The sequence below is a fragment of the Dama dama genome, chromosome 5 (assembly GCF_033118175.1).
Source record: "Dama dama isolate Ldn47 chromosome 5, ASM3311817v1, whole genome shotgun sequence".
NCBI classification, from domain to species: Eukaryota; Metazoa; Chordata; class Mammalia; order Artiodactyla; family Cervidae; genus Dama; species Dama dama.
Window position 1 is genome coordinate 78,855,436 of NC_083685.1, and position 12,873 is coordinate 78,868,308.

Here is a 12,873-nt window from a genome sequence, read left to right on the forward strand (position 1 = left end):
ATCCATTCTCCACATCCCTAGGGGTGGAGGGAACCTGAAGTCATTTTCAGGAGGCATTATATGTACGTTCTGCACCTGCCTCTGCTGTTGCAAGCTTAACATCATGGTTCTGTCTGACTTTAGCTGACATTTCCGATCTGGCTTCTGGTCTCTGAATCTTTTCAGACCAAAGGTACACAAAGGAGGCCCAGAGGAGGCGTGGTCCTGTAAGAATGAGCCAGCCTGAAGATAATTATTTAAAAGGGACTGTAGCTAAAACAGAACTGAAGGAAGTTAGCCACTGCCCGAAGGAAACTAGGCCGTGGAGCAGGACTGGGCGTCTTTGGGCAAGACAGACTTCTCCGTAGGGATCAATCAACAGCCCTTCCTGAGAGCTGGGAAGACTGCATCTGGAAGGTCGCTGGGTGGACCAGCCCAGTCCTAAGGCTGGGAGGGGATTGGCTGTCCAGTTGCTGGGGCTTTGCCTTAAGCCAATGGCCGGGAGGGGCGGAGCCGGAGGCGGGATCAGCGGGCTCCTTGGCCAATCATCCTGCAGGGAGGCTGGACCCTCAGTACCATGGCAACAGCGAGCAAGGGGCTCATTTGTTTTGTAGATGAGTAATTACTACGCAATTAGAGAGAGCTAAAAATAAAGGGGCCTTTTGTTCCTGGTTACTTATTAATATTAATAAAATGATCTGTCCAGGTCTGTGGTAAACAATTAATGCAAACCTGTGTGCCTCTGGAAGAGCCCACTGTGGGGGGCCAAGGCTGCAGAGCCCCCGTCTCCCGTCCCTTTCTGTAAGTTATTTCTGACTGTAACCTGCAGAGGGTTGGCTTTCCCGGTCTTGAGGGGAAGAGGAGATGCTCAGCCTTACCAACACATGGGACCCAGGATGCCCCCGAGTCAGAAGGTCAGTCAGGCACTGACCCAGACAGAAGAGGCTGGTGATGTCTACCCAGCCTCCAGAGAAAAGACCCACAAGCACAGCAGCAAAACCAGAGAACACGGACGTCTGTTGGAAGAAACCTCTCACGCAATTTTGCTACCTCTCCTTGGCCGCGTCGTTTGATTTTTCTGGGTCTGGGTTGTTCAGCTCCAGGTACATAAGAGTTTCTAAACCTTCCATTGAGGTAGCCCCTGAGATTTCAGTGTCTCCCCTCCCACCTGGCTTAAAGAGAAACCAACAAGACTTGGGAATGACTTGCTGGAAGGTAATGTGGTTGTTCAAGGGTTGACCCCATAGCTTCTGGTTTCCCATGTCAGGCCTTGGAGATGGAAAGAGCTCAAAGGCATGCATCTCCCTTATATCCTTTCCCCTTCCTCGGGAGCAGGTTGCCTTATGGATTAATCAGATAAGGATGATAAGAGGCTTAAAAAAAAAGGAGTGAGGGAGGAGGAGCAGGGAAGACTTGGTTTGCATCTGGCTTCTGCCAATGACAAGCTGCTTGATTTAGGGGCAGAGGATTTCAGACTGTTGGGTTCTTGGGCACCCGTCAGCTCTATAGCTCTGTATTGCTGCTGTTTCCAAAGCTCTGGATCCCTTATCATTGGGAACAAAGGGGTGACTGTTAATACCTTTAGATCTGAGAGAAGTGACTGGAGAGGAAGCCAGGGGCTTCCAAGTGCTGCGTCAACTGGTAGGGAATAATTTGAAACATCAGTCATGCCTTTTTTTTTTTTTTTTTTTTAATGTACAAAGGCATTGAGAGGTATAGAAATATTTCCAGAATTGTGTATTATTTTTTTTAAAAACCTATAGTCAAGATTTTCATCTTTGGGTGTGGTTGATTAACCCTTTAGGCTGTGGCACTTTGGATGATATTAATAAAGGTAGACCTGTTAATAGCTACCACTGATGAGCTGTGAAACAGGTGAACACAGTGGTTCTTGAACCTGGCTACATGTTAGAATCACCTGGGGAGTTTTTAAATTTCCTAGTGTTCAGGCCACACTGTGGATCCGTCAAATCAGAATCTACAGGGGAATTAGGGGTCGGGGGGTGGGGCTGGTGCCTCAGCAGTACTTAAATCTCCCCAGGCAAGTCCAGTATGTAATCATGGACTCAGATACCACAAGGTTCTTCCAGATATAGAGCCTCACACAATGTCTGTGATTCGTCATCAGAATCCCTACCTTCAGAAACAGATCAGCAGAGCCACAAGCCAGACGGTTCACCCCAGCTTCCTCTGAGGACAGAGATCGTGAGCCTGCAGCCTTGGAGCTCAGGCCTCTCCTGCCCACGGCTGGCCCTCCCAGCAGGGCAACGGGACCCACCCCTCCTGGCCAGGCTGGAAGGGTCTGTGTCCTCACAGATGGATTCTCCTGCCTCCCCCGAGAATAGGCCTGTCCTAGCTGAGATTGAGAGCATGTACGCAGAGACCCAGTGGCCCGGAGCAACCATAAGCAGGGAAGCAGCCACCCTCCTTGACTGTCTGATGAATGGGGGCCTTTGGTAAGGTCGGAGTTTGTTTGTTATTAAAGACCTAATTAGAAACATGAGAGGGAGCTGAATGGCGCTGTGCTTGGCTAATTAGTGACATGTATGCGCCCGCTTTGAACTTCAAGGACACAGAGCTATTAGCGCTTACATCAAAAATGGATTAAACTCCGGTGCCTTTATAATCATTAAAGACGGGCTGTTCAAGTGGAAAGCCTTTTGTACAGGTCCTCAAGCGGTGCCCCTTGGGCATCCTCCCCACCCCACGCCCAGGCTTCTGGAGCCATGAACAGTGAGTTTCCATGAAATGGAATCAAGCAGCACACACTGAAGGTGCTCACAGCTGAGGGCTCCCAGAAGGATGGCCCTTCCTAGACTGGAGTGGTCTTGGGGGACTAAGACCAGCTCTCTACTTGCACTTTCTGGGGTGCATGGGAGGATTTCCTTTCTCTCTGATACACTCTGACCCCAGCAATACCGCATGCCTGCTTTGTGCCCGGTACTGTTCTGAGATGTGGTTCAGAGGAAGGTGGTCTGGTCCTCAGGAGAGAGGCTATGCCCTATCTGCTGTGGCAGGGGCCATAAAGAGATGGCCCACCTCAGGGAGCCCCCGGTCTGATAGGGGAGCTCCCAGTTTGGAAAGGGCCGCAGGCCCCATGCCCTCAGGAACTGGCACTTCAGCACTGGAGGTATGATTCATCGTCCTTGGTTTTGCAACCTCCACGAAGCAAAGAAAGAGCCAAATAAACAGAAGAAACCTTTGCAAACCAGGGTGCCAGGAAGGACAGCTGGGCAGTGTGACTCAGTCTAAAAGCAGCTGGGAGTTGCCCTGAAGTTCACATGAGCCAGTCTGAGCCACTGTGAGACCCTGGACACAGCCCCGCGTGGACGCAACCCCAGGGCAATAAAGCCCATCTTACAGCTGTTAGGAGCGAGAGCACGGCGTGTTAAAACGCCTGCCAGCGCACCTGGAGGACTTCCCTGGTGGCTCAGATGGCAAAGAATCTGGCTGCAGTGAAGGAAACACAGCCCAGGCCCAGCCCACTCAGTGCTACTCCGTCCCCAGAATTTACCCTTCATATGAGCAGATGGCAGTCAGCCACTAACGCCACGCCGCCTCCTTCCCAACCAACCCAGCCCGGTCCCTTGTAAGGAAGAGACATACCCAAGTCAAGGCTGATATTCAAAAAGTGTCAAGACAGAGAATGAGCTGTTTTCTGCTGAGGTTGTCCAGCAACATAAAGTACTGGCCATAAAGCCCTCCTTGGACAGGGTTCTGGGGGCTGTCTCCTCACACTGATCTGAGTGATGAGTACCCAGGTTCACTAGGAACCCAGGATGTGAAGGTTTTGGAGCTGGCCAGCAGTGAAGTTGTCTCTTTTGGGAATGTGATTTGACCTGAAGCTGCGACCTTTCTACAAAACCATGAGTCCTGAGTCTTAGGTTCCACTGTCCATCCATTCCCTACTTAAGATATGCCAGCACTAACCAGCAGACATCTGTGCCCCCCACAGTGGTCTGAAGCAGGCTAGGTGTTGAGTGAACAAGCAGACTCTGCAGTCTTCCAAGACCGGCATCTCTGAAAGCGACACTGGGAACGTTTGTGACGCTGAGCCCAGGGAGTGAGCCGACGCTCTCCAGTGTTTACGACACTCTCGTAGTGTCGGTGCAATGTTTGTGATGAGCCAGGCGTCTCAGATGTGTCAAGACATGCTGATAGCAGGCCGAGTTTGTCCTTCCCGGCAATATATTGGTTTGTATAGGGAGACAGAAGAACGAAATACCATCACATAGCTCTCAGTCCTTCCTAGTTTTATTAAAGTATATCTTCTCCTTGCCTTCTGAAATAGCTTGCATTTCAGCAGAGCTTAAAAAAAAAAAGAAATGTCGTATATAAAATTGATTGTCGCTGCATCTGGGTCCCTGCAGATTTAATTTTCATTTAGTGTGTCTCACAGTTTTCCCAGGTTAGAGGTAATTGCTGGCCCTCTCTGTTACCTCTCCCACTTTCAGGCTAGGCTCTGGGAGGAAGGTTTGAGCCGAGATCCCTGGGACCCAGTGGCCGGGCAGACTGCTGGAGTGTGATTCCCCCTTGCTCCGCTGGAGATGAGCTGTGGTAGCTCACAGCTGAGTGTTTCTCCTTCTTATCAGAAGCAGGTTCATCTTTTCAGGCCGACCTTCCCCGACTGACCACCGGCTTTAATTTACTGTGGGCACGACCTGGAGAGGGCACAGTGAGACTGCAGACTGGGGGCCCCAACTCTGTTTTCAGAGAAGCCTCAGCTGACCAGCTGGCATTCCTGAGAGGCTGGCTGTTCAGAATCTGGCCTCGGCTTCTGAGAGCCGCCTGACGTTGTGAAACCCAGCATTCCCTGAGCCCCCCGTGGTAGATGGGAATCGGGCAGGTTGCTCTTGGTCTGGAGAACCCAGGGCCCCATCAGAACCTGGAGAGCCCCCACCTTCTGCACGCACACCCCTCCCCAGAGGGTCCCTTGCTGACAAGAGACGCAGTCTCTGCTGCTGCCAAGTTTTAATCCCGGCAGAGAGAAGCGTGGTAGGGACGAGGTGAGTGTCGGAGGCGCGGTGACTCTGGTATCAGCCCGTCGACAGAGCCCCTCTGCTCATTGCTTTCTCAGTCACTTTCTTTAAATCCTCTAAAACAAACAGGACTCCCTACAATCTAGTGTGATGCGTTAACATGAAGAATACCACATGGGCTTGTGCCCCAGGTCCTGCATTCTGCAGGGGCTTGGGGCTGGGAGAGGCCAGTGACACCCTCCAGCCCAGCCTCCCTGCCCTTGCGCCTCATGCAGCCGCAGGGAGGTCTGCTGGGCAGCAGATTGCCTTCTGAGTTGCGCTTTGTGCAGGCGGGCCTACCACGGCACCTGCCTTGTCCTGAGCAGCACACACCGTCCCAGCAGGGGGCCACGAGGCCCCCTCCCGAGATTGAACCTGGCGGCCACCGGTAATTCGTCAGTGGGAGACTGAAATTGTCCTGAGGGCTGGCTCTGCCTTTCTGTGAAAGGTGAGACCCACCAAACCAGGACCCCGGTCTGAGGCTGGGACTTGGTGGACCCTGGCTTATCTCAGATATAGCAACAGTTCTGTTAACAGTTCCTTTCTCTGAATCAATAATAATCCACTCTTCAGGCCTTAGAGCCAGAGATGCCCTCCCAGGGGTGCCTGCCTCCGAGTCCCAGGCTCTAGCCTTCTGCCCTAGGTCCAGCAGCATCACGTTGGGAGCATACAGAAGCACCCAGGCTTCCAACCTTTCCTAGACCTACAGTGTGGCTCTCCTGATCCTCACTGCCCTCTCCCACAACTTCCCCACCCTCAGTGACAAATCCCACTCTGAGCCCAGCTCCTTCTGACCACAGTTGGGCAAAACCACATGCAGACTCGTACCCACCAGAAGGAAGGGTTTGCTGTAAACGCCCCAGATGCTCCCGAGGTTTGGGTCTTGCCCCTGCAGGTGAGGGTCTGAGCCTGCAGGACAGACCTTGGAGAAGGACTCTGGGATGGCTTTCCTGGGCCAGCCATCCAGGTGTATTCCCTTGATGGGCAGGAAGTGCGTCCTTTTATCTGATGCAAAATGCCACCAACTGAAATTCAGATGCGTTTCCTCTTGCTGGCCTCAGCGAGCCGTAGTGTCCTTGTGTTTCCATCCCCCCCATTCCCCAGAGTCTTTTCATCAGGTCCAAGGTAATTAAATGCAGGGTGGATGAAACAGATCCTTTTGTGAATCACTTCCTGATTTGTTTGGCCAGTGAATTGTGCTCTCCTATATCAGGTTTTCCTAAACCTGGTTGGTCTGTACATACATAACTGTTTCAAAAATGGGTGTATTTGTTCCAAGCATGATGAGCTACAGTCATTCCTCTTTTGCATTTTTGCCTCAGCCCACCGAGAGTCAGGCTGAGTAGGGCAGGACTCGCGTGTCATAGATGAGGACTCTGGTGGGTGAGGCGCTGACCCCCCCCACCCCGCCCCCAGGCAGGTAGCTGGAGGTCAGAGCTGGGGTGACACTCAGGTCTTCTGACTCCAAGTCCAGCACTTCCTTTCTCTGCACCAGAGCTGCCTCCCTGAGGCATACTGGTGCCTGGACCCAGAAAGCCCAGAGGATGCCTGGGGCACAGGGCGGGGGTGGAGAGGAGCCTGCCCCGGATTAAACCGCTGCTGTGGACGCTGCCCAGAGCAGCTGGTGGAGCAGTGACCTTCCTGCCCCACCACGAGTTCCCACTCTGCTGCTTGGTGCAGAGCTTGCCGAAGGCCACTTAATGCTCACAGCTTCTGCTGCAAAAATGCCAGGGTGTTTGCAAGACACTGTCCTCTTCTGGGACAGGAGTCATAACGTCCTTTTTAAATCTCCACACTATTTATTCAGCAGTACCTACTGAGACCTCTTCCTCCCTTCCTCCACACGCACACAGACACACACACCCAGGCTGAGCAGCCTTGAGGGACGTCCCATTCCCTCTTCCTGACCTGACCCTGGCCTTGGGAGCATTTCTGCCCCTTAAAATGAGCCTGGAGGTGATCTGCAAGGAGACCGCCCAGTGAGAACTGATTCAGGGTAACTAGCACAGAAGCGCCCTCAGGTCAGGCGCTCGAGTTATGCTCTGCCCCCCACCTCCCTGCCTCTTCTCTCAAGGTCACAGCTTGGAGGGGAGGGTCTCCTCCTTTACTGTGCTGCCAGCCGGTGTGCAGGCTGAACGTCCCCAAAGAAGATCACCGTGTCCCTCTTGCCTTCCCGCCGTCACACAGCGCATGTTGGTGTCTGAAGCGCCTTCCCCTTTCCTTCTCAAGCTGCTGAGCTGGGGAGTGCCCTCCCGGAGATGCATGGGTTCAGGACATAGGTTGGCTTGTTAACCCGCTTTCTGGAGCCGGGATCCTCTGCCCACAGAGAAAGTGGGAATCATTGACTGAGGAACCCAGGAACCCGGCTCCTCTACGCCTTCAGCCCTTGAGGGTGAAGGTTCCACTGTCCCAAAGCCCAGAGCAAAAGGACCAGCCCAGAACCCGGTGCTCCTGGCCTGCCACCTGCGTCCTAGGCGGGGAGCCATGGCCCCGACTTGCAGCCCTGACTGGGGGTGTCTGCAGGCTGACGGAGCTGGGGCTCAGGCATGCAGGGGGCAAGTGTGTAATCGTGCAAGACTTGGTTTTAGAGCTGGGTTGTAACAGTGCCTTCTCCACAGTGATTCTGGTGTCATTGGATGGAAGAGGATAGGATGGGGAGGGGCGATGTAGCCCCCACTGGGAGATTCCCTTCAGGCCAGCTCTCCAGCTGCAGGCCTCCTGGGCACACAGGATGGGGAGGGTAACAGGGGCGGGCCGAATACCCCCAGCCCCCATCTTCTGAGCCTCTGGAGGGGCATATTTGTAGACAGCATCCTTCCGTGAGCGCGCAGTCTCCTCTCTCCCAAGGCTCCTTCCACCGGCTGAGTTAGTCGCTGGGTGGTCCTTACCCTGCTGGGAGGAGCCGAGGTGGAAACCTCTCTCCTCCTTGTCTTCTAGATGGGCGTGCCCACCCTATGTCCTCCTGGATCCTCATCTAGCCAGAGGAGAAAGAGGTCGGAAAGCCTTTGCCTTCCACCGTGGCCCCACCTCCCACTCGTTACCCTGAAACAGAGCCGGCTAGTTACTCTCTTGGTTACTTGGAACAGGAGGGGGTCAGCTGCCTGGAAGAACCAGGAGTCAGTATCTGAGCTCTCTGCTTTTCCTGGCCTGGAAAAAGAAAGTGTATGAGCCCAACATAATGCTGTCTGTTGAATATCTCAGCTTGATCCTTGCCTCCATGAGTGAGAAGGGAGGCATGTCATCTGCAAGCTAAGTCTCCTGTATTCAAAAATCCTGTCCCTTCTGTCTGCCAGTGTACTCCCAAGTCAGCCATTCACTTGCTCTGAGCCTCTGGGATTTTTTTTTTTTCCTCTTTAACCTGTGCTTTCCATTAGCCAGCTCCTTCCTTTCTTGGCACAGCATCCTAGGGGCCTGACCTTGAAGCCTCCTGCCCCAGATGGCCTTCCCAGGAAGCAGCTTGCCTTTTCTCTGCTGAGTTGGGAGCCCGGGCCTGCTTGGCTCGTTCTCCTTGGCATCTTTGCATCCCGTCTCAGTCTCCCACCAGCCTGGCTGGGGTGCATCATCGGTCGTTGACTAATCGGTAGCAGTCAATCCAGGTTTGGCTCTTCAAGCCCCGCCCCTGACACACACACACACACACCCAGAGGTGAGGCGTTCCAGCCACAGGTGCCCAGGGCAAGGTCGTGGTCCAGAGAAGATTTGCAGTTGTTTTCCCTGCTGCCACTGAGGGCAGGTGGGCCCGGGGCAGAGGGAAATGCCGAGAAAAACAGGAGGGAGAAGGCTGTCGTGAGGAGCGCGCCCTGGGATTTGTGGAAGTGCGTGGAACCCGTCTTGCGTGGTTCTTCAGGATGGACAGGTTGTAGTCCAGAATTGGCCAGCCCTAGGTTCACCTTGAACTTCGAAAGTCAATGAGAAATTACTTTCACAGTATAAAAAAGTGTTTTTTTCCTGTTATGGAAAATAAAAGATTTAAGCTACTAAAGGGAAATGAAGACGAGACAGTAACCTGTTTACAAGCTGTGGTCCTCACTGGGGCGGGAACAACGGGACTTGGGGAGAGTAAAGGAGGGGGCCGGGGGCAGCGTCTCCTCACCCTGCCCCCTCCCTACCACCATTCCCCGAGGCACGTGTGGGTGTGAAGTCTCCTTGTAGCAAAGGTCCAGTCCCCGCTCTTCTTTCCGTCTGGAGTCTATCTGAAGATAACCAACAGAATGCAGGCTTTTCGGTCAGATACGCTTTAGTGGTAAATTGGTTCAGTCAGTATGCTCTGAATTCATACTTCTTTGTCTTTTTTTTTTTTTTAAACAAAAGGAAAAAAAAAGTTTAAATCCCCCCTTTCCTTCTACTACAGGAGGTGAGTGTGTGGGTGTCCTGTAGCATCATTGGCGTTCACCAGCTTTGGCCCAGAGCCTCCAGATTCTCCATCCCCACCCCATCCCTCCCTCCATCCCCTGCTCTCCACCCCAAAAGGGAACCCTCTGCCACCATCATTACGGTTATGTTAAAATGCCCAAGTCTTCCATGACATATCCCATTCTCCGACCACGTTCAGTATTGACGACTTTCATTCAGGGATGTAAACGGGAGGGGTGGGCAGGGAGGGAGTAGCCAGTGGGGAGGGGGGGAGAGCCGAAGATCTTTTTTGCCTTTTTTTGTTGTTTGAAACAAATTTGTCATTTAATGGATCCAAAAACAAGAAAGAAAAAAAAATGAAACCAAAAAATTCCTTCCCCAAAGATTTTTTTTTTCCTGGACACAAATTGCTTTGTTTCCTGTCACATTTTAATATCAATATTAACACAATGTGTAGTCTAAAACTAGTTCCTTTGTAGTTTGCATGGGATGTGAATGCTGTCTCAACGTGCCCAGATCTAGACAAGACTGCATGAGCATCAATTCAGATGTGGAAAAAAAAAAAAAAACCAACTCTCTCTCTCTCTTCATATATCTCTCTATTTCTATTGTGATAATTTGGTGGGCAGTGAAGCACCCCGGTTGGTTGCCATACTGTGTTGAATGGTTGTTTTTTTTATTCTATCTCTTTTTGGAGCTCCGAGCTTCTTAGTAGTAGCCTGGGCTGAGTATTCTTGAGTCCCTGCTGATGTCTTCGCATGGCCTTGGTTGAGTGTTAGAAGTCGGGCCTCAGCTGTTCCTCCCGAGTGTCTGGCTTGTGGTGACCGGTGCATGCCTGGCTTCCAGCCTCATACCCAGCTCTATTCTCTGCACACCAGTCCTGAATAGCTACAGTGCTCAACCGAATTTTGGCGGGCCCGCTTCCCCGGCAGGCTCCAACCCGGCGCGGCCCGGAGGCTTCCCGGGGGCCAACAGCCCAGGACCCGTCGCCGACCTCTACGGCCCTGCCAGCCAGGACTCCGGAGTGGGGAATTACATAAGCGCCGCCAGCCCTCAACCGGGCTCCGGCTTCGGCCACGGCATCGCCGTAAGTACCTCCCTGCCCCTGCCCTCCTGCCCATCTCCTGCGGCCCGCGGGGGGGGTTGTGCCAGGGAAGCCCCGAGCCGGCAAGCCAGGAGCGGGCACTGGGTCCCCCACCGCACCCATGTCCACCACCCCCGGCTGCAGCTTCCCCCGTTAGATGTTTCCAGAGCCTCCGTGCGCGGGCCACAGGTGGAGTGGAGGGAGTGTGGGCAGGTCACGTTCAGGTCACACAACCCTGAACCGCATGTACAACCCATTGCATCCCTGGCTGCAAAACGAAAAGAAGTGTCCCTCCCTCGAAAGCTGATGTGTGAGACTTTAAGGAAACAGGCTAAGGCAGCTGCTGGCTCACTGTAGACCCCCAAGGTCAGCCCCTCTCTCCTTGATCCCGGCCTCCTGGAGATTCAGGGGGGCTGGGACCTTGGAGCTAGGGCCCCATCCCCATAGGATGACAGCCTGAGTCAGTAGAGTCCTGCCTGGGGTCCAGGGGCAACACTGGGGCCTGGGACGTAGCCTGGGGTGCAAGTCCCATCCCAGGAGGTTTCCTCCGCTAATGTTTCTTACAGTCTCCGGGCTCCAAGTAAGTTCCCCTTTGCACTCTTTAGCTCCGCCCGCCCCCGAAGGCCAGGTGCATTTGACATTTGTAATGCTCTGTGGTTCTATAATCTGACTAATCCAGGCAATGGAAATTTGCTTAACAGATTTGCATGCTGTTTTCAGATTGTGTTGTTCTTCCCCCTCGCGGTGTGTGTGAGCATGAATGTGCCTGAGCCCACTCGCTCACTGTCCCTTCTATTGGGGAAACAGAAAATCGACCAACCTCGCCGTCTTGGAGACAGTTTGATTTTGAGCTAAGAGGGAAGTGTCTGCTGTCCCAGGTCACATCCCTGTGGGAGAACCCCCCTACCAGGCTGTGCTGGGGAGAACAAAGCAAGTGCAGACGATCAGGGCATCGGGGCAGCCAGTCTGTACCCCTGGCATTGAAAGGTCGCCCCCCCCAACCCACACACATGCATGCACACACAATCTCACACATTCACACACACACCACACACACACACACACGACTTGCCTGGCCTGTGCAGTCCGGCTCCTTGTTGAATCACACTCCAGAACCAATATCACTTAGGCAGTAGTTTGGTGAGTTACACCCCCTCGGATGGGCTATAACACCTAATCCAGAGCAGTAACTAGTCAACCTAGAGCTGCATCCATTTCAGGGATCGTCTACCACTACGTCGGACACGGTCAGCACCCAGAAACACTGACCCTATCTGTTCATGAAAACCTGGGTCTCTGACCTGTGTGCTGTGATGATTTCTGAAATAAGCAATGCCAAGTCACATTTGGTCTGCACGGGACTGGCCTTCTCCCCAGCTGGAGCCACGGGGGCTGTCTGGGGCTCAGTGCAACGGTGCCCATCGTTGGTGGCACAAGCCCCTCTCCTCTCATCCATCCACCCCTGGGCATCTGGCTTTCAGTGTTCCCCTGGGCGAGTGGACGGGCCAGGGTGGGGAGTCAGGGCTTGGGAGAATGTCATCCTAGCGCCTCACGGCATGGTGTCTCAGAATTACATATTCATGCTGGCAACCACAGTCTAGCCCTAGCGATAATTTCCTTTCCCAGAATATGACAATCTGTTCCCATGTATAGCGTGCTGATGACCTTAACAATTGTGCAATTTTAGGGACCTTTGATTGCAACGGCCTTTACAAATGGATACCACTGAGCAGGTGCTTCCGTTGCCACCCCACTCTGAGGTATTGCCTTTTCTGCCACGTGTCTCGCCCGCCAGGCGTGTCCGTACGTGTATGCACACTTGGCATGCAAGTACGCACGGGCCCTGGTCCCATCGCGTCAACGTCTCTTCCTCCTCTTTCTCCACCCCTTTCCGGGGGGGTGGGGGCAACAAGATCCAGCCTTTTAATCTCTCATTCCTTCTCTGGCTTAAATCATGACCCCCATTTTTCTTCCACTGTCTTTTTTTTTTTTTCTTTGATTCTTTCAATCCTTTTTCTCTATCTTTCCCACCTCTCATCTTTCTCTGTCTTGAAATACGATCAAAAGTGTGGGAAACTGGAAGGAGATGCTGTGCTGTGCCCGTCCCCGGGGGACAGAGGCAGAGAGACTCCAGACCTCCGCCAGGCTTGGGGCGGAGGGTGCTCAGGGTTGCCGGGCCCTCTCAGCTCCCCAGAGCTCACTGGGCTCGGCCAGTGGGGTTCATGCAGTGAGACAGCCAGGCTCCATCTTTGAGTGAAAAGAAAACATTTTTGCCAGTAACTACTGAGTAATTATCCAGATTACCGCACGAAAAGCAAATTAAATTAACGATATCACCTGCGTTACATGGATTTGGATCCCTGCCAGTTTCCTAACCTTTTAAACTGAGCTCAAGTTAATTAAACATTTTTTAAATCACTTTGATGGGAATATGGAAGG

General features: G+C 53.1%; 1 protein-coding gene across 7 annotated transcripts in view; it reads left to right on the forward strand.

Moving 5' to 3' along the window:
• The window catches only part of MSI2 (musashi RNA binding protein 2), a 401,974-nt gene that overhangs the window by 382,292 nt on the left and 6,809 nt on the right, over positions 1-12,873 (forward strand). For 3 of the 7 annotated variants that reach the window (XM_061142601.1, XM_061142603.1, XM_061142604.1), the window contains 2 exons: positions 10,283-10,437; positions 12,122-12,194. The exons of 1 other annotated variant lie outside the window; for it this stretch is intronic. In XM_061142601.1, coding sequence (XP_060998584.1) covers positions 10,283-10,437; positions 12,122-12,163 — 197 coding nt within the window. In that variant the 3' untranslated portion in view covers positions 12,164-12,194. Of the gene's footprint in view, positions 1-10,228; positions 10,438-12,121; positions 12,195-12,873 lie in introns of all 7 variants that reach the window. 3 more of the 7 variants (XM_061142598.1, XM_061142602.1, XM_061142599.1) reach the window with 2 other exon arrangements.